The 26,517-nt window shown below is 42.0% G+C and overlaps 1 protein-coding gene across 3 annotated transcripts in view; it reads right to left on the bottom strand.

Annotated features, from left to right (window-relative positions):
• ARID3B (AT-rich interaction domain 3B) overlaps positions 1-26,517 on the bottom strand; it is a 262,404-nt gene that overhangs the window by 53,472 nt on the left and 182,415 nt on the right. For 2 of the 3 annotated variants that reach the window (XM_069222119.1, XM_069222121.1), the window contains exons 5-7: positions 7,568-7,751; positions 7,158-7,408; positions 3,544-3,804 (exon numbers count right to left, since the gene is read on the bottom strand). In XM_069222119.1, coding sequence (XP_069078220.1) covers positions 3,544-3,804; positions 7,158-7,408; positions 7,568-7,751 — 696 coding nt within the window. The remainder of the gene's footprint in view (positions 1-3,543; positions 3,805-7,157; positions 7,409-7,567; positions 7,752-26,517) is intronic. The other variant, XM_069222120.1, reaches the window with a different exon arrangement.

The raw sequence follows: 26,517 nt of genomic DNA, 5'->3' as shown, positions 1-26,517 counted from the left end.
GAACTTTGTTTTGTTCAGAGGGAGTCTGAATAACAGCTGCAGGTTACAGTTGGTGGGGGCTTCTACCTCAGCCCATGATCTCACTTTTATGAGCCAACCTTCTAGGTAAGGTTGCAGGTGGATTGGACACTGAAGGTCAGGGTAAGAAAGAAATCAGTGTCATATAGCTCTTTAGAAGTAAATAAACCTTTAGTGCTTCGTACCTCTCTGATATGAAAGCGTGGATCCTGTAAATCCAGCATGTAACATTCTCCCTCTTGCAGGAACAGTAGTATTTCCCGAATGGTGTTCTCTATTTTTTATGTAGTTGCTGACACTATGTACAGCTAGGATTAGGCAGCATTCCGAAGATTTCTACATTTATCTGGAAAAAAAAGGCTAGGATAAAGCCTTGTTTAGTTGGGACTTGGAGATTAATTCCAGGACCCCGTTTCATAATATGGAAATACCAGTTTGAAAAGGCAGGAGGTGCTGATTGTTTTCTGACCAAGGAGCTACAGTAGGCCTCAGATGAATTTGAGAGCACACCCCCAAACTAATCAGACCGAGAATTTAGATGTCAACTACAAGTAGTATGAATGAGGATATGCAGAACCTCTGTAGTGCTGGAAGGAAGGAGGGTTGAGAAGGCTGGGTAAAAAGGTCTGCTGTAACAGGATCGTTGGGCATTTTGGTGTTACGGCTGGTGAGATGAAATGGCTGAGGAGCATGAACTGCTGAGAAGCATGTCCACCCTGCCTTTAGTCTCATGGTTGAGGACGTCACCAGAACCCTTTGATTGCAATACTGGACTAGATTACACGGTTATTTCTGATACTAAGGTTGCAAATAAGCTGTAAAGAAACAAGGTTCACAGACAAGCAGTGATGTACAACATACCTCGAAAACTGAGAATCCTGCTGACAATTCAGGATGGCATCCGGTCTTTGTATTTACCGGCCTGGCCCTGTATTTTTAAAATGCAGGTTGGTAGGAAAGGTGGCAATCCTACATGGAAAACCAAGTCAAGCATGTAATCTGAAAGGTTGGGGAAACGCTGCAGCTAGGAAAGGAGAAGCAAGAAAAGGAGAAGCAGCAAGGACAGTATTGATACGAGGCACTGCAGCAGGCACGGGATGTAAAGGCACACGGGTGTTATTTTCCAGCTCAGACTAGTGGGTGAGGCAGTAGTGGCTATCTATGCGAGTGCCCATGATTTTAGTGCCGCAAGTGACTCACAACCTGCCTCCTAGCCTTTCTCATCAATGCTGGCTTGAACATAGCTCCTGCAGTAATGGAAAGAAAGTGGAAGTGGCGGGGAGCATGACTTTTCTTTTCACTGCTTTCCTCACTCAGCCTCTGCTGCCCTCTAAAGACAAACACTGCGGTTTTCAATTTCAACTTAAAAACATTCTGAGTGATAATCTGTTAAAACCAAAAACTGGATATCTTACCTATATATCAAAGTAATGGATTCAAACAACAGCTGAGCAGCAGCATGCTAGAACAGGAGTAGGTACTCATAGTGGGTTCTATGCAAAGGCAAGCACACGCTATTTGTTCTCTTAGATAATTTACATATTATGAAGACTACACATTTTTTCAATTTGATTTCAGTGACCTCGAAGCGAGTTGATAGTTGAAGATGGCAGTGCATAAACTGTGCGAGGGGCTGAGTGGCCACAAAATCAGTGGAAATCTTCAGAGTTGCAGTTCGCAGAAACCTAAATTGCCCCACAGGTATTTTAAAGCACTTATGGAGAGCTCATGGTGGGACTCCAGAGTTTTTACAATTCTTTAAGTATACCAACTCAAGTACTAAACAGAGAAATGTTGCATTTTTGACACAAGAACAAAATTCAGACTTAATTAGTTTAATAGTCCAAGATTGTAGATATTTCCCACTGTGAAGAGCAGTAGAGCTAGCGTGTGCTCTGCCAGTGAGAAAACTAAGTGAGAGATATTGAACAATATAATCTTAGAGAATCAAAATCGTTCCTTTATTTTTGGTTGCCTGTACAAATTAGGCTATTTTAATATATGACCGGCAATCCAGCAATGGTTAAATATGTTTAGAACGCCCCTATTAATGAGCATTAAAAAAAAAAATGTATTCTGTAGAGCATATGCAACATATATAAATCATATAGAGGCACCGGTCAGAATTTTGTTACGAAAGACTGCTTCAAATCAGAATATTTATACTCATGACTTGATTTGTGAATAATGTGTTTTTAAATGCAGAGACCTTTAATTTCGGTAAACGTGTTAAATGTTGCAGCAAGAGTAAAACTATGATTTCCTCAAATGCACTCTTCTAGCATGGTCTTATGTTTTGCTAATGTGTCAATTAGTAGTGATGATTAAGCTTATGCAAAACACATTCACAATAGTTATATGTCTGCGTGATTTAGTTTAGAAATGTAGATGTAAGAACATTTGGTCGCCCTATGATAAATGTTTAGTTTAGGAGTTATTCCAGGGATATCCCAAACATTATGACTGCTCCCTTTCAGGCCTTCTTATTGCCATCATCTGTCTTTTCAGAATTTACTATTACCATCATTTATCCTTTCAGTCTGTAGTTCTCTCGTAGAAAGTGTCAAATTTTAGACATGTGCAGAAATGCTAGAAATGTCTCCATCCTATCCACATGCCATCCAGGATTGTTTATGAACTCTAAATATACTCTATCATTATAATAACGAAGCTGATGCATTTGTCACCATAATTATTGTCTTATTGCTAATTTAGTGTTTGTTAGCTCATGGTTTTAAAAATAAAAACCAAGACAAGATTATTGACAATACAAGCCTGTAATACCTGGGTACTGGACTACAGGTCACAGAGGACTTAAAGAAAGCACAGATGGCCACAGTAGCAGTATTTAACTTAAATGAAGGCTCCATCGAAGCTCCACTGAGTGTTTAGCTGTCAATCTCTGGTGCCCGGGCGGTGTCTGTTCTTGGACACACACAACTGCCCTAGAAATAGGAATAGCACGTTTTCCATTCCTGACAGAAAAACAGACCCTCTTGTACCAAACCAGGTATGTGCATCACCTCGGAAACTCTAGAATAGGCTGGTTAATTACTGATTCGGTTAGAACTAGCATAGTCCAAAGGGATAGCACAATGGTGGTGTTAGGGCTATTAAAGTCATTAACTATGATTTTTTATATTTTATTTTCGGTGATGTTATGATCGATATTGTGCACTAGATTAGTCAATTAAAAAAAAAAAAAAAAAACATTTATAATGCATATTCAGTTGTTTCTAATGATACTTGATTGTGTGATTCATTAATGAAAAAGGGTCTGGAATTTCACATCTGTCCGTAAACTCATTTTGCAGGACTGATAGTTACCAGGAAACAATTCCTATGCAATATTGCTAAGTGTGTTGTGCAGGGGCTGCAGCCCAACTGGATTTCTAATTCAGACTGGCACATTGACTAAGTCCTTGTTGCAGGTGGTTAGAAATTGGACAGAAGTGATTCTAAGGTGGACCCTAGAGAACGCATCACTTGCAAGAGAAATAGCAGTGACCCAAGGGAATGTCTCACCTTTGCCATTAAGCTTCAGTTTCATCGGGATCTGACGGGCCATATTAAGCAGGTTGTGCTGGAAAGCCTGCTGGATCAGTCTCTGCTCATCCTCTGTCATGTGTGCTTTCCTTTTCTCAGGAGGCTCTCCCGATCCCAGCCTCTCCTTTAGATGCTCCAGGGTGGCCATCCGTGCAGCCACAGCCGCCTGCTGATTTGCAATGGCAATAGGCACTGAAAAACGATTCGGCATGGACAAGGCCATGGAGTATCCATCCCCTGCTGAATAAAAGGATATCCTTGTGAATGGAAAATCAACTGCAACAGTGACCATTCAGACATCAACATTGCTGATTTAACTCATCATCTACTAATAAGGTAAACATATTAAGATAAATTAATCCCTTTGCTTTTTTCCACGTTTCCAAGGAGCGGTCTTACAAAGTTGTACTCTGTATTACTATTTAGAGTGAATACAGAATTTGTCTGCCAACCCCCCCACTAATCTCTCATCTCATTTTTGCATAGGGGAACTTTTATGTCACTGAGGGGCATCTACTGGAGTGCATCTTTCAAGATCTTTACATTAGTGCTAAGACTGAAATCCAAATGAAGTTAAAACTCCAACAGTTCGTCCACCTTTCCGGTGCTGTTGTGGCTGAGAGTGATCCTGTATCACTGCAGCCCTGTTCCCACCACTCCATCCCGCCAATCTCCTCATAACTGCTCTCTTAATTGACACGTTCAGGCTCTATGTATTTTATTTTCTGTACTTTCGCCATTCCTGTTCAGTTCATAAATTGTCAGAATTACTACTCACCTGTTTGTATTATCAGTATCTTGTTTTCCTACGGACAATCCAAACTGAGTGACTAAAATGCTTACTCAAATTAGAAGCCAGGAGTACTTTTTAATAGCCATTCAGCATAGTAAGTCTAATTTGAGACCCACTACTGAGTATTCACTTATCAATTCACTTCCCTCCCCCTTCATATCACCAGAGATAATGCATAATTCATTAACTCACAAAGACAATAGTGGACATGAGTCTCAAATTTTGCTTTGTGCAAAAGACAATGTAGCCCGTATTAGAGACTTTTTTCAGATGACAGAATATCCAGTGTGGCATTTTAAATAGAGGTATATGAATACATATACAACTGACTCAATATTTTGTATAACTACAGGGAGTGCAGAATTATTAGGCAAATGAGTATTTTGACCACATCATCCTCTTGATGCATGTTGTCTTACTCCAAGCTGTATAGGCTCGAAAGCCTACTACCAATTAAGCATATTAGGTGATGTGCATCTCTGTAATGAGAAGGGGTGTGGTCTAATGACATCAACACCCTATATCAGGTGTGCATAATTATTAGGCAACTTCCTTTCCTTTGGCAAAATGGGTCAAAAGAAGGACTTGACAGGCTCAGAAAAGTCAAAAATAGTGAGATATCTTGCAGAGGGATGCAGCACTCTTAAAATTGCAAAGCTTCTGAAGCGTGATCATCGAACAATCAAGCGTTTCATTCAAAATAGTCAACAGGGTCGCAAGAAGCGTGTGGAAAAACCAAGGCGCAAAATAACTGCCCAGGAACTGAGAAAAGTCAAGCGTGCAGCTGCCACGATGCCACTTGCCACCAGTTTGGCCATATTTCAGAGCTGCAACATCACTGGAGTGCCCAAAAGCACAAGGTGTGCAATACTCAGAGACATGGCCAAGGTAAGAAAGGCTGAAAGACGACCACCACTGAACAAGACACACAAGCTGAAACGTCAAGACTGGGCCAAGAAATATCTCAAGACTGATTTTTCTAAGGTTTTATGGACTGATGAAATGAGTGAGTCTTGATGGGCCAGATGGATGGGCCCGTGGCTGGATTGGTAAAGGGCAGAGAGCTCCAGTCCGACTCAGACGCCAGCAAGGTGGAGGTGGAGTACTGGTTTGGGCTGGTATCATCAAAGATGAGCTTGTGGGGCCTTTTCGGGTTGAGGATGGAGTCAAGCTCAACTCCCAGTCCTACTGCCAGTTCCTGGAAGACACCTTCTTCAAGCAGTGGTACAGGAAGAAGTCTGCATCCTTCAAGAAAAACATGATTTTCATGCAGGACAATGCTCCATCACACGCGTCCAAGTACTCCACAGCGTGGCTGGCAAGAAAGGGTATAAAAGAAGGAAATCTAATGACATGGCCTCCTTGTTCACCTGATCTGAACCCCATTGAGAACCTGTGGTCCATCATCAAATGTGAGATTTACAAGGAGGGAAAACAGTACACCTCTCTGAACAGTGTCTGGGAGGCTGTGGTTGCTGCTGCACGCAATGTTGATGGTGAACAGATCAAAACACTGACAGAATCCATGGATGGCAGGCTTTTGAGTGTCCTTGCAAAGAAAGGTGGCTATATTGGTCACTGATTTGTTTTTGTTTTGTTTTTGAATGTCAGAAATGTATATTTGTGAATGTTGAGATGTTATATTGGTTTCACTGGTAATGATAAATAATTGAAATGGGTATATATTTTTTTTTGTTAAGTTGCCTAATAATTATGCACAGTGATAGTCACCTGCACACACAGATATCCCCCTAACATAGCTAAAACTAAAAACAAACTAAAAACTACTTCCAAAAATATTCAGTTTTGATATTAATGAGTTTTTTGGGTTCATTGAGAACATGGTTGTTGTTCAATAATAAAATTAATCCTCAAAAATACAACTTGCCTAATAATTCTGCACTCCCTGTAATGTTAAAATCATATCTGTCAAATACAGTATTCCTAAAAAGCCAGTATTTTGGCTTCTTGATGTATGTTTCGCAACAAGATTTAATGAAAGAGAATGAAAGTGAATATCTCATGTGTTTTATTTATTCTCCATTTGAGTACCCTTGGTCCCATTTAATGCCGATAGTTGTACAACCTGAGCATCCTCTATCTCACTGTTTAAAACATGTACCAAAGTGTTTGTTTTCTGTGCACCCTTTGACTAAGAGCACCTGAAGTAGAAAAATGCAATATTTCAATGTACGATACATAAAACTGCAACACTATGATAGTGCAATAGCAAATCCACCAACATTCATTCAAGGATTTCTGAACGTCTGCGTAAGATTTTCTGAAAGGTCAGAAAGGAACTCCGCTAAAGATCTGCAGATCTTGTTGCCTTTCACCATGTTCCAAGATAGAAGAAAAGCAGACATTGTGTGAAATGGAAGGTGCAGGTCTTTCAGGGCTTTCGAGTTATGTTTATGCAGTAGGAAATACTTGTGGACCCAGCAGGATGTACAGCATCAAGAAAGCCCCTGCCTGCTTATATGATGTTTACGAAGGCAAAGTGGGATTTTTATTAAGGTAGGCACCCTGAGAAATGGTTTTGAAGGATTTCAGAACCTTTAAACTCCCCAGGTCTTGGACTATGGTTTGACGTTTTGATGAGGGTGCGCAGTGATTTATTTCAGAAGTGTGCCTGTGGATTTAGTACCTGTGGAAAACTCAGAATGGACTGTGAGAAGCTGGGACGAGAGGCCAGACACTAACATACACAGTAAACACAGCATTATATTTTCTACTATGACGCTGCACCTCTGTCCAAGGATATCAAATATTTCCTTATTCAGTTGCACTTCTACATTACCTTTCTTGGGGGTAGCCCCTGGAGACGCATGTGTAGCGCTGCCTGACTGACCTCCCATGGAAGGCAGGTGAATCCTTGGAGGTGAGAGGATAGAGGAGGGTCCACTCGTTGACGGTGAGTAGCTGAACAAGGCTGAAGTGTAGCTGGGTCGTCTTCCTTCCCGGCGGTTGCCATCGATGGCAGCTTGGAGTTCAGCTGGAGAGCTGAGAGACTTTTTCTCACATTCATAATGGTACAAATACTTCATATACCTAAAAATAAAGTGAAAGAGAAAGCTGAATTACTACATGCATGAGCAGTGACAAAACCATTATGTATCGATTCAGAAGTTGGGACATACAACACCGTATTTCATCTGTGCAAACGAGTGCTTCAGGACTAAAGATTTATAAGGAGAGGTTGATACTTACTGTGTGCGGAGAGTGAACGCTGCACTGGTTATAGAGGTTGGTAAGTTCAGGCCTTTTGTGATTTCCCTCCAAATTTTCTTGTTGATAACCTCTACCAGGCCACCTTTTTCAGTCACCAGCTTGTAGAGCATGTACAGGTCTAAGAGCTGCTTAGCCATGATCGGAATGCGGCTAATAGGGGTGCCTGTAGTGAAAAGGACATAAGGTTTAAAGAAAGGCCTTAGAGACGAAAAAATATAGGAGGCAGTGAGCACTGCAAGGAAAGAAACGATGGGGCCAGATGAAGAGTTAAGAGAACATAAACTGGGGAAACAGTATGCAAAGGTGAGATTATAAGATGTGAGATGGTCAAAGCAATTCGAGGAGATACATACCAGTAGAAACAAGGTTTGAAGGAAAGGTGTTTGGGTGTGATGGGTGGTTAAGGGATAGAGGGGATTGAAAAAAATGAGTAAGGAGGAAATGAGCAGAAAAGTGAGATAATGGTGAATAAAAGTGAGATACAATAAGATGGAGTTAAAGAAAGGAGACATGATGAGACATGAAATAAAGGATAAAAGTAGAAGTGTCCATTACAGGTGGGTTCAGAGAATCAGTAGGATAAATACCTAGTTAATGCATCTTTATGTATGTAAGAGGAAAACCTTAGCACTGATAAGAAGGGAGGTGTGCATGCAAGCTGCTTAATTATCCTCTGACTTCCATTAAATAACCATTTCTTGTCAAAACAAGATCAGAACACTAGATGAAAGAAAATATCTAATAACGAAATGAATCACTCATTTTCGCTTGTGTTAGAATTTGAAAACGAGTTTTCTAAGATGGATTCTAATGGTCATGTAATGAAGAAAGAAGGAAGAAGTACCCTGTTTCATTTATCATTTGTTTGTAGGTATTCAAATACATTCTGGATAATGTTGGATTTAAATGTAATTAAAGTTTGGCAACTAATATTCCATATTCTGGAATGGTGCACGAATAATTATGGAGTTGATAATGCTACTGCTCTCATTGATAAAGATAACATTTTTAAAGGAAATTTTCGTTAGCTTTGTCTAAATATTTAAATGGTCAAGATCTAAGTGAATACAAAATTGTTAGATTTTTACTTAGAAGTTTTTTTCTTTAAGGATTTTCTTTTAATTTAACATTGTATTTTACTTAATAATTTTACCATTACAATCTAATTATTTTCGCTTTCCCCATTTTCTTTTTTGTTTTTTCTTCTCTTTGCTTCATATATATTACCACCTCATAGTTTTATCATATAACTTTGTACTGCTAATGTGTTATCTATAATTAGATTGACATTTTTTTACATCAATTTTTGCATTACTATTTGATGTGTTACTTATCCAGTTTGATCGTTTTATAAAGTTATGAAAATAAATAAAAGTTTCAAAATAAAAAAAGAAGAGCACATTAAAACGAAGACAGTGAGAAGGCTCCTGGTTCAGAACCAGCACCTACCATTACATTCAGGCAAATAATCCATCAGTAAAATAAGATCAAATAATCAATAAGACGTCCTTGCTCAGCTTCGGGATACTACTGATATAAAGACACATCCTTGCACACTAATCAGTGAACCCAGGGATAGGCCTTGCTCGATATTGTTACATCCAGTCCCACTTTGCTGTACCAGCACATAGTGCTGGCCCTTAAAATAAAAAATGTATTGCTCCAGGTTAGAGGGCCATGCTGATGGAATTTCACAGCTATTTACAGCCAGTGGTTAAGGACTACTATTTTCCTTATCAAGCTAATTTTTCGAATTAATGAAGCTATTTTTCTTAAGACTTCTCAATATCTTCCAAGAAAAAACATTTAACTGCATATTACCTTTACAAAAAATCTACATAACAGGGCCCATCTGCCAAAAAAGCAGGTGGAATGCTTAAAAAAAAGGCCTACATTATATTTCTTAAACATCAGATACCCTACAAGCTTGATGAAAAAGATGCATAAAATAACAGGTTAATTCAATGAGCAAAATAAAGAAAAGAGCTACAACTAGTTGTCACTCAGGGCTCTACCAAAATCACACAGGATTATGACCAATTTCTATTTGTGGTAATAAATGCACAAACCATCACACATTACTTTCTTGCTGAAATAGTTTTTAACTTCTCTCAAAATGCAGGGAGGTGTAGCACAATCTGTTGGACTCAATGGAGAGGGTATCTTGAATTTTGTGAGGTGGATGTGGTTCTTCTGAAGCATGACCGAACCCAGACTTGGCAACATAATGCTGGGAACACTACACTAGAATGACTCTGGCTTATCAGAATACTTACAATTCAAGAGTTCATTTAGAATATCAGAAAGCATTCAACACGCACTTCCATCCAGTTAAAAAATTAGGTTGTTACCCTCCACCCCAAATTGGGTCACCCTCCTCTTCCTCACTCCTCCCTCATCCTATCAAGGATGCAAACTGATCTCCTTCAATGCTAAGCAATGAAACGAGGGGATATATATTTTGACACCCCCAGGATTTTAAGACTAGTGGTGCACGGAGAGGGTTGAGTACTTCAAAGATAATTTCAAATCCGTTTGGTTAATGCACAGGTCTGGTCTGGCGTCTGCTCTGGTTTTGTTACTCCACATAATGTAGGGAAGCCTGTTCTCCCCGATTCCCTCAAGACAGGGAAGGTACGGTCTCTGTGGATCATTAACAACTTGGTTTTCACCACTAAAATGAATGTTTTCATTGGCAGAAAGACGGTCAGCTCCAAGAAAGGTTGCACTACTGGTACATTATCTTACATTATGTCTTGGATACTTACTCTCGTCGCCCACATGGAAAGACACCTTACCTTCAACAAGCGGTCTTCATTGCTAAAGAGTGGTAGTGTCTTTGGGCGCACTGTACTTTACAAATGCTGACCTAGAAAAGGGTTGGACTGTGCTTGCATGATTACTTGGGGCTCAATGGCAAGGACAGGCTTCGTTGGAGGAGTGCACAGATTGACTCAGGCTCAATAGACTAAGCTTTTAAAGACATGGTCATGACAGTATATGATAATGCCAGGGTTGGGTGCAGGTGCTAGGGCTTGCCAGGGTTAGTCTCCAGGTCAGTGTCTGGTTTTCCCAGACATGTCCTCTTGCAGAGAAACTGTTTAGAAGACAGACCCATGAGAAATCATTTATAACTTAAGGCACAGCTGGGCCGACTGAGAAGGGACTTGGTGCTTGAGTATTTCTTTATGTGCTACACTTGGGACCAGAAAGGGTAGTGGTGATGGGCTGCGAATCTCCTTGGCTTTTAATTTTGCACTCTCAGGATCCAATAAGTGGGAGCTGAAACGAAGTCTGCACCCTGATCCACTCTGGTCCATTTTCTAGTCCAACATCTCCTGATTCAAAGGGGGAAACGTGTCGGACCAGTCTAACATGGACTCAACTATTAATGACAGATGAGGAGCAGTGGCGTTAAGATTGTGATGCAGCCTAGTAATGCAGACACCTGGCCAGAAGGACCATTGATATCAGAAGAGATTTGATAGAGCTTATATTCCTCCAGGATCTGGAACATAAGGGGTTGTCAATATGAAGGAGGTTTTCGTTTAAGATGTGATGTAGTCTTTCACACACTACTCTCTGCAGAGTTCCCCATACAGGTAGTGCCATCAAATACTGCAGATCCTAAAGTTATATAATCACCTTGATTACTTTTTGCCATATTTGCGAACCACAATGCACCCTCTGAGGACTGATAAGAGTACATTTGCATCCTATGGATGTAGGATAGAAGTAAGATGCTCACACTCAGATTCACAGATGAACATGCACAATCTAGCTTTGATACGCCAAAAAACCTTCCGTTTTCGATATACAAAGTACAAGAATAATATAAGTGGACACCTGCTGCACAAAAGATAAAACAGGTTTGGCAAAAAGGTTAAGTTCGGGCACAAAAAACATATCCAGCAGACACCTGACAGGCACAAAACATGTTCAGCAGTCATCTGTGTGCAGAAAGAGAAGCCTGCAGGTATCAAATCACCTCAACAAGCTTGAATTTTACAGGTATATTACGTAACAGCGCACGCACGTGTGGTGCTACCTGTTCTGTGTAAACGTCTAGCCATCTATGAATAGCAAGCAAACGCCTTTTGGGTGAGGGTTTCCCCAAACAATGCAAAGTGGGAGATAAGTAGTCAGTAGGGACACATTGCACTTCTGAAGACTATAACGCTGCAGAAATAAATAGGACTACTGACTTCAAAGAGTGAATACAGTCCTCTTCGAATTACACATAACGGAGAAGCAGGCACACAGTGAAGGTAGCACGGAAACCCCCTTCTGTTCCGGATGCTGCAAAGCAATGGCTTTGTGATATGTTCGTTATTTAAATTATAGGCTCAACGCACCACTGCACTGTGACTTGTAGTATTAAAATTCGAGAAAATGCATATCTTCGCAGCCATCACCCAGCGAAAGTATTCATATAAAGCTGGGAAGGCAAAGTAACCAGGATTCACAAAACGGAAGCCATTTCAGCGGTTCAGAGATGCGTTTGGAAACTGCAAAAAGGTCTTTAATGGGATAGTACACGAGAATGCAAGAGCTACGCGCATGCAAATGCTCTTTTGTGAGGTTTATGGAAGCCTGTTAGCAAAATTAAAGTAATTTCATGATTTCGTTGTAAATGGGATTAAAGGAAACATGCCGAAAATCACTGGCGGAGTCATTGGGGACGGCGAGAAAAACACGGAACACAATGTGGTTTCAAATATCCTTCACCAGTCGAGATGACGTAGCAGGGCAACAGCTCTATGTACACAATCGCACATCAGGAAGAAGATCGAACGTGTATACTGTGCGACAGGAAACCAGCATCGGAGTAGAATCCCTTCTCAGCTTGTTTCAAGTCATGTCACCCAAGTGATGGATTGCAGCAATCGAGTCCTTCTAGTGATTAATGCTGCCAATGTCAGAGGGCAGAACTCAAAGTGCAAAGGTCATAATCTTGGGGAGGACTAACCTTGTTGAGCTTTTGTGCTTTTATTGATTGTGATCTAGTTTCGGGACGTGATCCAGCCACAGCTGCTTCATTTAAAATACCATATTCCGCCCCTTCCTAGAAAGTGAAAAGCTTGCTGGCCGCCTCAAAGAGTTTTATACACAGCCCTTCTCCAGGCAAGTAAAGCAGCCTAATGCTGTGGTCGTCCTATCGATCCAGCTAAAATAAACCCTGCAGCAGTACTGCCAAAATGTAGATATTCTGAAATAAGTCCCCCAAACAAGCACAATGCTGCCAGAGCACTTGCATACCAGCCTTGAACAAGTTACTTACCTTCAGTAGCGCTTTTTCTGGTGGATACACTAGCTACCTGTGGTTTCCTCACCTTATGAATTCTCCCGATGTGCCAGCATTCAACGGAAAATTTTCTTCCCAGCTCTCCACGTCGACGAGAACGTCACAATTGCACAGCTCCACACGCGACTCCGTGTGACGTCACCGTTGCAATAAGAGGTCCTCGGCGGCGTACTGATGTCAGTTTCACCCTTTTTTACGTGCCTCTGAGGCGAACATGTGAAAGCCGACCTCTCAATAGCACATACATACATATGGATGCAATACAAGCACAATACTTATTAATATAAAAAAATATTCAAAACATATATACATTTATAATAAATAAGCCTTGGTATGACTAGACAGGCAACGGGTGGGACTGTGAGGAATCCACAGGTAGCTAGTGTATCCACCAGAAAAAGCGCTACCGAAGGTAACTTATTCTTCTGATAGATACAACTACCTGTGGATTGATCACCTTATGAATGGAGTCCCAAAGCAGTACCGTACTCAGAGGTGGGTGCCTGAAAAAAGAAATCCAGCAACACAGAACGTGCAAAATGGCCGTCCCTCCTGACTTCTGAATCCAAGCAATAGTGCTTCGCAAAAGTATGGAGGGAAGCCCAAGTTGTTGCTTTACAAATAACTACTACAGGAACACCTCTAGCCAATGCTGAAGTGGCAGAGTTAGGCCCTGTAGAGTGAGCTGTAATACACTCAGGAGGAATCTTCTTTGCTAACGAATAACAGATCTTAATGCAAAGAATGACCCACATGGATATGGTTCTTTTATGAACAGCTCTGCCTTTCATCTTGCTCACATATCCAACAAAGAGTTGGTCATCCACACGAAAGTCCTTTGTTTTTTCAACACAGAAACTGGGAGCCCTTCACGGGTCTAAGCGATGGAGTCTCTCTTACTCTTTTGAAGGGTGAGGAGGAGGATAGAAGGATGAAAGAGTAATAGACTGCCCCATATGAAAATAAGTAACAATCTTAGGAAGGAAAGCCACCCTGGTTCTCAGCACCACTTTGTCAGCCTAGAATGACGTAAAGGGAGGTTTGACACTAAGAGCCTGAAGCTCACTCACACGCCTAGCAGACGTGATAGCAACAAGGAAAACTGTCTTTAAGACTAACAACCTTAAAGAACAAGAATGCATAGGTTCAAACGGGCAACCCATTAAAAAAGTCAAAACCAGATTTAAATCCCAATGAGGCATGAGAAACGGAGTAGGAGTTAACTTATTAGTTAGGCCTAACTACTATAGGTGTTTTGAACAAGGAAGGTTGATCCAGAAGGCAAAGAAAGGCTGACAGCGCCGACAAATAGCCCTTGACAGTCGCAACTGCACAACCCTTCTGTGCTAAAGTAAAAGCAATAGACAGAACATCAGACAAATGGGCTTTCAAGGGATCAATTTGTTTCTCTCCCCACCAACCCACAAATTTCACCCCTCTGCCGGAATAAACAGTCTTAGTGGAGTGTTGCCTGGCTGATAAAATACCATCTACCACTGCTGGCAGGAGAGAAAAAACTCAGATTGCCCCGTTCAATCACCAGGCATGTAGGTGCAGGCTCTGGAGAAGGGGGGACTAGAACCTGCCCCTGCAACTGGAGGTCTGTCCTAAGAGGGAGACAGAGCGGAGGGCACAGCGAGAGTTGGAGAAGGTCTGTGTACCACACCCTTCTCGGACAATCTGGAGCTATTAAAATGACTTGAGCCCGATCTTGGCGAATCTTCCTCCGAACCCAAGGAATCAAGGGTAAGAGGGGAAACACGTAAAGTAACTGGCCGCACCAGGACATCTGAAACGAGTCCCCCAACGCTCCTTGCACCGGATACTGAAGGCTGCAAAACGACGGACAGTGCGCGTTGTCCCTAGTGGCAAATAGGTCTATCCGTGGAGAACCCCAAACCCTGAAGATGTGAAGAACCAGATCCGGATGGAGACGCCGAGAAATGCCAACTGAGACTGTCCGCATGTACATTGAGAACTCCGGCCAGATGGTTTGCTACTATGCAAATCTGATGGTCCTGTGCCCAGGACTAGAGCCACAGAGCCTCTCTGCAGAGAAGGTATGACCCTACTCCTCCCTGCTTGTTGATGTACCACATTGCAGTAGTGTTGTCCGTCAAAACTTGAACTGACTGACCGTGAAGGGATGGGAAGGACTCGAGAGCCAGACGTATTGCTCGCAATTCTAACAGATTGCTATGAAAAGTCTGTTCCACTGGAGACCAAAGACCTTTGATCTCCAGGTCCCCCAGATGAGCTCCCCACCCTAGAGTGGACGCATCCGTTATGACCGTGGCCACGGGAGGTGGTAGAGCAAACGGCCTTCCTTTGGAAAGATTGCCGTCCACAGCCCACCATCGTAGATCAACTGCAGCGTCTCTGGAGATAGTTATCGACTATTAGAGATCCCCTTTGTGTTGAAACCACTGCTTGCAGAGGAACCATTGGAGAGCCCTCATGTGCCAACATGCATGAGTGACCAAGAGAATGCAAGAAGCAAACAGACCGAGCAGACAAAGGACCTTGAGGACTGGAACAACTGCTCCTTTTTGAAACACTGGAATCAACGCCTGAATGTCCTGGATCCGCTGAGGATATGCCCGATTCAATGTTGTATCCAGTACTGCCCCTATGAATAGGAGGCAGTGAGAGGGCTCCAGGTGAGGCTTGGGCACGTTTACCGTAAAACCCAGACTGAACAACAACTGTGTTGTCATTTGGAGATGATGCAGCACAAGTTCTGGAGAACTGGCTTTGATCAGCCAGTCGTCTAGGTAAGGGAATATCGATACTCCATTCCTTCTGAGATGCGCTGCAACCACCGCCATCACTTTCGTAAAGACTCAAGGTGCAGAAGTAAGACCAAAAGGAAGGACCGCAAACTGGTAATGTTGCTTCCCCACCACAAACCGGAGATACTTGCTGTGTGACTTGAGAATGGGGATATGAAAGTAAGCATCCTGCAAGTCTACAGACACCATCCAATCCTCTTTGCTCAATGCCAGAAGCACCTGCGCTAGAGTCAGCATCTTGAATTTATCCTGTTTGAGGAACCAATTCAAAATCCTCAGATCCAGGATAGGCCTCAATCGCCCAACCTTCTTGGGAATCAGGAAATATCTTGAATAGCGTCCCTGACCCCTTTCCTGCTCTGGAACCAACTCCACTGCGCTTTTTGATAAAAAGGACCAGAACCTCCTGCTGCAGCAACAGGAGATGATCCTCTGAACAAAACGAATGACTGGGAGGAGTGGGAGTGGGAAACTCCCGAAAAGGAAAGGCATACCCTTTCCCCCACCATATTCAGTACCCAGGAGTCCGATGTGACTAACTCCCACTCGTGGAGAAAATTAAGTAACCTTCCCCCTACGGGAGAAGCATGACTTAAAATGGATGGCGAACTAAGGCTGCTTTCCTTGTTGTGCTCCCCTAGAGGAAGAAGATGAGGCAGCGTGCTGCTGGGTGGCTCCTCGCGTTCCAACCCTCCCCGCCCTCTAAAGTACCTATAGGAAAGGCAGGCAGACTGTTGAGACATGGACTGAGGTCTCCCACAAAAAGCGGCTCCACGGCCAAACCCCCTAAACCTCCTAAAGGACCTGGAAGGAGTAGATGTGGAAGCCTGCAGACCCAAAGATTTCGCTGTAGCTCTACTGTCCTTAAAGCGCTCTAAGGCAGTCTGCTTTGGCTCTAAACAACTTTTCTCCATCGAAAGGCAGGTCCAATAAAGTTGTCTGGACATCAGATGAAAATCCAGAAGACCTCAGCCACGCATGTCACCTAGTGGCAACTGAAGTATCCATCGCTCTGGCCACTGAGTCTGTAGTAGAAAGACCAGACTGGATGATTTGCTTGGCCGCAGCTTGGGTGTCCGAAAGGAGTTCATGGAACTGTCCCTGCATATCCTGTGGCAAATTAGGCACTACAGCTCTAGCTGTGTCCATCAAGGCATGCACGTATCTACCCAACACACAGGTAGCACTAACCGACTTCAGAGCCATATTGCAGGATTTAAAAAAGTGTTCTTAGCTGTCTGCTTCATCCTCTTGGACTTCCTGTCTGATGGAGTAACAGGAAAGGAGCCTGGAGCAGGCTTCCTCCAGATCTCTAAGATAGGCTCCGTAAGAGCATCATTTAAAGGGAGCAAAGGCTCTGCTGAAGTAGAAGAGGGATGTAATACTTCAGTCAAAATGTTAGTTTTAACCTCAGCAGCTGGTAATGGAAGGTCCAAAAAGTCTGCAGCCTTCCTGATAACAGAGTGGAAGGAAGTCACCTCTTCAGTAAACTCCCCTGGAGATGAAAATCCCACTCAGGGGAAGTGTCCAGCCCACTAGCTGAGTCTAGGCCCTGAAATTCTCCCAAGGGCTCAGCAATCTCTCCTTCCTCCATCAATTGTCTCTGGTACGCCTGCTCTTCTAGGAGCCTCAACGCTCGCCTCCACAACCTCAACCTGGTCACCAATCTAGGCGTTGACATGGAGTCTGCCAACATCAACGACGCCGGCTTCAAGAGCGATGGGCGTGGACCGGGAGAAGGAGATGTACTCTGTCCCGACTGGGATCCATCCGGCACCGGAGCCCACTCCATTGGCGCCGTTGGCAAATGAGGCGCTGCCACAGGCATCGTCTGTCCAAGTAGCGATGTCATCGGCACCGGAGGCCTGTGAGGCAAAGTCATTGGTGCCGGAGGCCTATGAGGCAATGTCATTGGCGCCAAACCAGCATCCTGAGCCTGACAAAAAAGCACAAACGGTGCCGACTTGTATGGGGCCGGAGAGCCCAAAGACAATGCCAAAGGACCTGGGGGACCAGTCGGTGCACCAGCAGGGGCCATAGCCTTATTAAAGATAGTGAACATGGCATTCAGAAATGCTGCCGGATCCGCTCCTAGAGTCGGGAAAGCTGGAAACCTCAGATCTTCATGAGATGACTGGGCCAGATCCAGACCTGTGGTGCCGACTCTTGAGCCCCAGGTGAAAACTGAGGATGCACTGGAAACTCAACTACCTCAATGAGCGATGGCACCGACGAAGCCTGAGGACTTTGAGGCTGGGGAGTTACGGTGGGACTAACCTCCCACGTCGTACAACGCCGTCTGGATGGAGAATGAGACAAGGATCGAAACCGAAGTCTAGAAGAAAGACGCCGAGAATTGGGTCAGTGCCTCTTCTTATGAGACTTATGGGATAACGAGTCTCTAGTCTTAGACCTCAGATATCTTCTGTGTTCCTTTGTTGCCTTGGCTAAAAAGAGTTTAGCCTCTCTTTCCTTGAGCGCCTTCGGATTCATCCTTTGGCAGGACACGCACTCCCTCACATCGTGGTCTGAACTGAGACACCATAAGCATTCGCTGTGAGGGCCTGTGACAGACATACGACCCCCACACTCCTGACAAGGTTTAAACCCTGACTTTTTAGGAGGAGACACTGTAACAGAGTACAAGAAGACACCTTCAAAACTACAACCTCTCGAGAGCCAAGGGAAAACCGTTAGCGTCAAAGGCATGGAAAGAAGGGAACTGACATCAGTATGTCGGCGAGGACCTCTTATTGCCACGGTAACATCAGCGGGCGTCGCGTGCAGAGCCGTGCAATTGTGATGTCCTCGTGGAGAGCTGGAAAGAAAAATTTCGAATGATGGCGCATTGGGAGAATTCATAAAGGTGAGGAACCTAAGCATCTTACTCGCATCTACAGAACACCAAGCAACTGCGTTATTATTGCCTTGCCCCTACACTCAATCTAGTCAATGCCGGGGGTTGGGGGGTGGAGAGTAGCCCACTTAGATCTGCCTGTGCACTTTAGTGACACCAGCAGCATAACTTGTTATTACAATACCAGGGCTACATGCAGAAGAACAAGTGCACTTGAAGCCTGACCTGCTGCACTCCCTGTTAGTCCAATACTAAACTTACAAACAGCAGAGCCAATGCCCTTGAATTGTGACCAGCAGCACTAGTGGTCATTCCAATGCCGAGGCCACCTATAGCTGGGATAACGCTCTGCTGGTATGCTTAATTATTCCAATAACAAGGTCACCTTTAATTGGGACAACGGGCTTGAGTTGCAACACGCAGCAATTATTATTACTATAAAGAGGTCACAACCAGAGAGGAGCATGCCCTTCAACTGTGACCTGCATGCTGCACAAACTGTAGCACTGCTACAGCCCCTGGCGGCACATACTTATTATTTCAATGTCAAAGCCACTTTCAGCTGTGCTATTGCCCTTGAATCATGGCTACAGCACTACTCATTATTCTAATGCAAAAGCCACATACAGCTGTGCTACTACCCTTGAATAATAGCCTAAAGCGCTGCTCTTTATTCTAATATAAAGGCAACATACAGGTTTGCTAGCGCCACTGAATTGTGACCTACAGCAGTGCTTGTGAGTCACAACACAGAACTGCTTGGAGGTCTAATACCAAGGCCACATACAGCTGCGCTAGTATCACTGAACTGTGACCTGCAGCACTGCTTGCTAATTAAATACCAAGGTCACAGAGCTGTGCTAGTGACCTTGGATAATGGTCTAGAGCACTGCTTTTTATTCTAATACCAGGGCTACACACAGCTGTGCTAGCACCATTGAATTGTGACCTTCAGCACTGCTTGTAGGTCTAATACCAAGGCCACATACTGCTGTGCTAGTATCACTGACCTGCGACCTGCTGCACTGCTTGCTAATTAAATACCAAGGTCATACACAGCTGTGCTAATGCCTTTAATAATGGCCCAGAGCACTGCTCGTTATTCTAATACCAAGGCAACATTCAGGTGTGTGTTGTGATTAAATCCAACAACAATTTGTAATTTAATAGCTTTACTGTCTGGAGCCTGTGGAAACGCGTCCACTCCAGCCGCTTTCCACCACTGCTTCTGTGAGTGTTCCACACCGTGCATAGCAAAGGTGGAACACATTTAATTATAAACACAGTACATCCTCTTCCTTTTGAAACACTACAAAATAAAAAAATATATATGAACATAAGCATTGAAAATTAATTCTAGTACTCAATACCAACTACACTTATAATAATTCTAAATACTTGGTATCAACTATACTTATATTCCTAATAAGCGTAAACTCTAATGATCACATATCAGCTTGTAAAAAAAACACAAATTTGTCATACTTATAATTTAACTCAAGAAAACCTTCTCTCCACACATGAAATCTTTAAGCCAATTAGGCGGTTTCCTTACTCTCACTCCTTCCAACACTTCTCCACCATCATTCCCATCATCATCCTCAATCACTTCATGACATTCCACTTCCTTGTTCACTTCAACACTATTCTCATTATTATTCTCCTGAAATATCCCTTCTTTACTGATAGTATCATCTACCTCCCCTTCCAACCATTTAAAATCCTGCATTGAAGGGTTAGGTCTTCTAACTTCCTTACCCACTTTGGCCCCACGCTTGAGATTTCATACTTTTCCATTGCTCACTCTGACTGTGTTATTCAATACTTCTATTACTTCCTCTGGTTCATAAGATTGACTATATACTTTTATTACCTTACCAGTTTTTTTTTTTTTTAACGCGAATCCAAGCTCCCACTACAATGTCAACTGGTTTAGTCCCATGCTGCTCATCATAACCTTTTTTCATATCAGCATGTTTTTCTTTCATCCAGTTCTGAACTGATTCCAAAGACCACTGTACAATATTGGGTTGACGCAACCAAATTAGACTGTACGTGGTCCTAGGTTCATGCCCTCTCATTATTATAAAAGGTGACAACTCTGTTACTTCATTTATCACTCTGTATGCCCATACAACCTTGTGTAACTGTACTTCCCAATCCATCCGAATAACTCCCTTGATCACCCTGTTGAATCTTTCCACCATACCATTTCAACTAGGATTATAAAGGGAAGTAGTTTTAGGTTGCACACCAATCCTTTTGAAGTATTCCTTCAATGCCTTAAACAAGAATTGAACTCCATTGTCACTTAACGCCATCTTAGGTAAACCTTCAGACACGAAAACCTTATCTAAGAATCCCAAAGCACATGTGTCTGCTTTCTCCACGATCTCTAGAACAGGCCATCTTGAAAATAAATCTATCATAACTATTACATATTTTGTTTTTCACCAATGGGTCCTAAAAAGTACATTTCAACTAATTCCCACGGTTGTTTCGGCAAATAATATTCACTTGTTGGTGGTCTGAATGTTTGTAACGTTTGTCAGCACTACAACAATTAGAACAACTTCTCACAAACCTCTCAAGTTCAACATCCACATTTGGCCATCAAAATAAACTCCTTACCACACCTTTAGTTTTTACAATACCAAAATGTCCTCCGTGTCATAACTCCACAATTCTTTTCCTAAAACTTTTAGGACGATCAATCCGCTCACCCCTTATAATTGTACCATTCTCCACAGACAACTGCAAACTCAATTCCCAAAAAGGCTTGACCTCTTCTTGCAGTTTACTTTTATCAGGCCAATTTCCTTGCAAGAAATTCTTAACTTCAGTCAGTACTACATTCTTATCATATTCAGCCATCCACTCTTCCCTGCACACAGCATGATTATCAGCATGTACAAAGGCTACTTGACAATTATTCCAACTCTCATCTACACACTAACTTTGTAGGCTTTCTAGATAGGAAGTCTGCTATTTGATTGTCTTTGCCAAGTATATATACCACTTTATGTACGTAATCCTGCATTCCTATCAACAATCTGGCAATCCTTGCTGAAGCATTCACTGTACCCTCCGTTGTCAACAATTTCACTAGTGGCTTAAAAGCACAAAAAATTGTCACTGGTTTCCCCAAACAAAAGCTCTGAAATGATCCAAAGCCCACGCACATGCCAACCCCTCTCTCTCTATTATGGGATACTTTTCCTCAGTTGGCGATAAGGCTCTAGAAGCAAAAGATATTATTAATTCCTTTCCATCCTTATCCTTCTGGCTTAATACTGCACCCAATCCTTTACTGCTGGCATTCGTTGTGCTACAGTTACCCAAGTTTATGTTAAAGCATTGCAAAACTTGAACTTTATCAATTTCTGAAGTGATGCAGTTGAATTCTTCCTGGCACTCACTCCTTAGACCATTCAAATTTTACTTTTTTTCAACAGCAGCCTTAAATAAAATCTTGTCAGCAAACTGTGGAATAAATTTAGCACAGTACTCAACGAAGCCTAAAAACGGACTGACATCATCCTTGGGAATGGAGCTTCTTTGATAGCATTCACAAGAGATGCTTTTGGTCTGACATCTTGAGCTTCAATGTCAACCCAAAAAAGAAACACTGTCCCTAGCAAATTTACATTTTGAAAGTTCCACTGTTAATCCACTTTTCTTTAATATGTCAATCAAACCCAACAATCTTGAATCATGTTCTATCATATTTTCTCCATAGATTAGAATGTCATCCTGGAAAAATGGTATTCCAGTTTTAATTCCAAATAACTAAAACCTAAGTCTTTGGAAAACTGCAGCAGCAGATGGAAGCCCAAAAGGCATCCTGTTGAATTGGAAACACCCGAAAGGTGTAATAAACGCCGTAACCTTTTTGGAGTCAGAGGTCAAGGAAACCTGATGATACGCAGCAGACAAATCTATAGTGGAAAATATGTGTGCATCCTTTAGAGAGAGAACCATTTCATTAATCCTTAATAGAGGGAAACTATCAATAACAATATTATTATTGAAATGGCGCAAATCCACACAGTCAAATCTTCCCATTACTGTGTCTGGCCACCACCAATTGAGAAATCCATTCCAAAGCTTCAATCGGTTGTATTACTCCTAAAGCTACCAATTTATCCAGTTACTTTGATCCTTAATTTCTGATCTTAATAGGAATGTTCCTAACCTTGTGTACCTTCGGAACCACATTAGTTTTCAAAATTATACGGTGTTCAGAAGCCTTCAAATTGCCAAAAGTCGTGTTAAAAACAGAAGGAAATTTGCACAACATTACCTTAGCAAAATCTAATGCCTCATCCACAACTTTCACATGTTCGTCACTGTTGGGATCAAGAACAATGTGCAATCAATCCAGCCAAGTACTGGTGGTCCCTTCTTACTTATGTACAACTTAGCCTGTGTAGACCTATTTTTAAATCTAAAAGTTAGCCATTGATAGCCCAACATGTCAATCTTCTTTCCACTATACCCTTGTGGTTGTATATCTGGTTCACATAACTTCTCACCAATTTTCCTTATGAAATTTCTCCCTCCATACTTCTTCATTTACAATGGTATAAGTGAACCTGAATCTGCAAATATTTTCATTTTGACCCCGCCAATGCTTATGTGACACTCTGGCTTTTTTTTATTCTCCTCATTAATATTCAGAATCAAATTCATTGAAGAGCCCATAATATTATCATTCCCATTCACATCACCAACCTCTGCACCCTCCTGTTCAGAGTTTTTAAATATACATTTCACATTACTTAGTTTTTTCCTTCAAACCTTTACAAACTGACAATTAAGCCGCAATTACTACATTTCCTTTGGACAGCTGGACAAGTCTAGGTGAACCTTACTTCCACAACAGTAACAACTATATTTTTTTATTTAGAAGAAAAACTTGGATTGGGCATTGAAAGTCTTACCTGCAGGTTTGGAGTTCACGTTACTAATTACCCCAGTTTCTTTATCCTTTGATAATAACTCCTTAGTACATCTACCGGACATCTCTGCTTTATGTACAATATTCATAACATCTTGAAGTGATGAATCGTCATTTACCCATAAACGTTCACTCTGGTTACGAACAAGCGTAACTAATTGGTACCTAATTAATTAATTCTGTAATGCCCCAAATTTGCAATCAAAAGCCAATTTCTAAGTTCAGCTACAAAACTATCCACAAATCATTCTCATTTTGCTTACATTAGAAAAATGTGCACCTAGTAATGCTCATGCAAACCTTCGGTGTGAAATAAGTGTCAAGATCTTTCAATGCCGCCTCAAAGACATTAAAATCTCCTACTACTGGAGCCTTTAACATTTGGTTATACACCCTCAACCCATAAGGACCCAAAGAATGTAGCAACATTTGTTTTTTCTGTTCAGGTGACATGGTGCCGAAATTATCCACAGCAGCAATGTAATTAATAAAATACTCCTTCCACTGCATCCATTTAATAGTTGGCTCAGGACCTGTTGGCCAAAATGGATGTGGAGGACATATTCTGAAATTCTGTGTTGCCATTACTTGATAATTTCTCTAAACTATTTTGAAGAATATTAGTGTCAGTGCTCCATGAAAAAACAATAGTTATGCAAATATTATTATAATATTATGTGCATCTACGTAATGAAAACACCATGGTTTCCATTGTTTTCAGTGAAGGTTGCCCCAACAAACAAAGATGGCCGCCAAACAACGTGTCACGTTGATTTCCATAGAAATTACGGCTTGTTACATCAACGTAAGATAAACCAGCAATGCTTGTTTCCAAAGCTGGTAGAAGTATCCAATGCAGCACACAATGATTTACTGGCAATGCTCCCGCGTATTAAGAGTTGACAACACATGTGTATTAGAGTCGGCACCCTTTCTTTTGTTTTTATAAAAACGAAAATTTCCTTTGAAGATCCTTGAAAATTCACACTTACTGTGCTCAGCTGTCCTGCAGCTACAACGATCCCCACAGCAATTGAGCAGAACGACTGCAAATGACTCCCACAGTGTAAAAAAAAATCCACAACACAGGTAGATTTTTGACTCCAGACGCTCGTTGCCAAATTGTTGTAATTAAATCCAACAGTTTGTAATTTAATAGATTTATTGTCTGGAGCCTGTGGAAAACGTGTCCATTCCAGCCCCTTTCCACAGTTGTCCTCCGTGAGTGTTCCACACAGTGCATAGCAACTGTAGAACACATTTAATTATGAACATACCAGTGTGCTAGCACTACTGAATTGTGACCTTCAGCACTGCTTGTAGATCTAATACCGAGGCCACATACTGCTGTGCTAGTATCACTGAACTGTGACCTGCTAATTAAATACCAATGTCATATACAGCTGTGAAAGGGCCCTTGAATAATGGTCTAGAGCATCGCTCATTATTACAATTCCAAGCTACATACAGCTATGCTAGCTTTAGGGCTTGGGTGTGCTGTTTTCTGTTAGGGCTATGGGGGAGGGGTATGGTTCGGCTTTAGGACTGGGGGGTGCGGGCAGTTTTAGGGGGGGTTGGGGGGCACAAACAAAAAAAAGTTAGCTTTGCTCTCCTAATTAAATTCCAAATCCTATAATCTGCTGTTTTGACAGCATTCCTAAAAGCTTCTATGACTGTCAAAGGAGGCAAGAATTTTGATTTGGACAGTACAGAACCTTTCCTTGGACATCTTACTTTCACATCATCTCCCATGTGCACCCGTGTTTCTATTACAGCAATGAGAGTATTATACGTCTTCATGACGCACATTTTCCTCTACTGCATCTCTATTTTCTTTGCCACGTCATGCTCAACACTCATCCCACACTCAGCTTTACTCTTAGCCCATGCTGGACACATTAGATTATTCGCTCTCCTTTTACGAAACAATTCAAATGGGTTAACGCCAGTAGTGACATGAGGTGTCAGACTTTAATTCTCTATCTTGCTTATTTCCCAATATACACGCCCTGTAATAGATATTTGTATTGTCTCCTTTAACACCCTGTCGAACCTCTCGACCATTTCATTTCTCCATCTCACTGGAAACCAACTGAACACAGCAGTCATATCAAAGTAGAGGGAAACCCTTCACGTTCAAACACTTGGTTGAGAAAATTAATAACATCATACGTCTCAACAGAATTGGTAATATCCTTTTCTGGCCATCTTGAGTGCATGCTTAGTAAAAACAATCACATATTTATCAACATCTGAAAACTTGATGGCACCTAAAATACATAAAGCCACGGTCCCTCCAGGCAACCTTCTCAAAATCATTGGTTGAACCCTGAAGTTCAACATTTTGTCACAATTTAAGCCTCGGCAAAGTCTCTTACTGACCCCTCAATTTGAATAGCCATACCTGGCCACCAATACATAAGTCTATGCCTCTCTCTGGTCTTAGATATTCCTGAATGATTCTCATGGGCTAATCATTTAGATAATTTCTCAACCAGATGGGAGGAACCAATCTGGTTTCTTGAGATAACAAACCCCCTTGAAAGGCAACTTCATCTCTGAGAAGCAATGAACATCAATGTCTGATATATCTTCATTTTTCCAACCACAATTGAGTCTTTGACACACCTGCTTTAGCCTTTGTCTTTACTTATCCGTTCCAGACATTCTTCCTCTTTTTTTTATATTATTAATCCTGATCAAACACACTTAGAAATGTTTCATTCTCATCATTAATTTCTTCCTTAGGCTTCTCAGACTCGACAACCAAACACAAGACAGTCTGCTAGATTGTTCTTCCCAACAGGTACATACGTTACAATGAACTGAAATTCTTGCAGCGACACCACCCACTTACTAATCAATCCTGAGATGGCATCTTACCTTTCTTCTCAAATACCGCCTTCAGTGGTTTATGATCGGTTTTGATCTCAAATCTATCCCCCAAAGGAACTTTCTCAACTGACGCACAGAGCAAAAATACTGCCAATGCTTCTTTCTCTATTACAGAATAAT

Source organism: Pleurodeles waltl, chromosome 3_1 (genome assembly GCF_031143425.1).
Source record: "Pleurodeles waltl isolate 20211129_DDA chromosome 3_1, aPleWal1.hap1.20221129, whole genome shotgun sequence".
Lineage (NCBI taxonomy): Eukaryota > Metazoa > Chordata > Amphibia > Caudata > Salamandridae > Pleurodeles > Pleurodeles waltl.
This window is presented reverse-complemented; position numbering and strand designations above follow the sequence as displayed.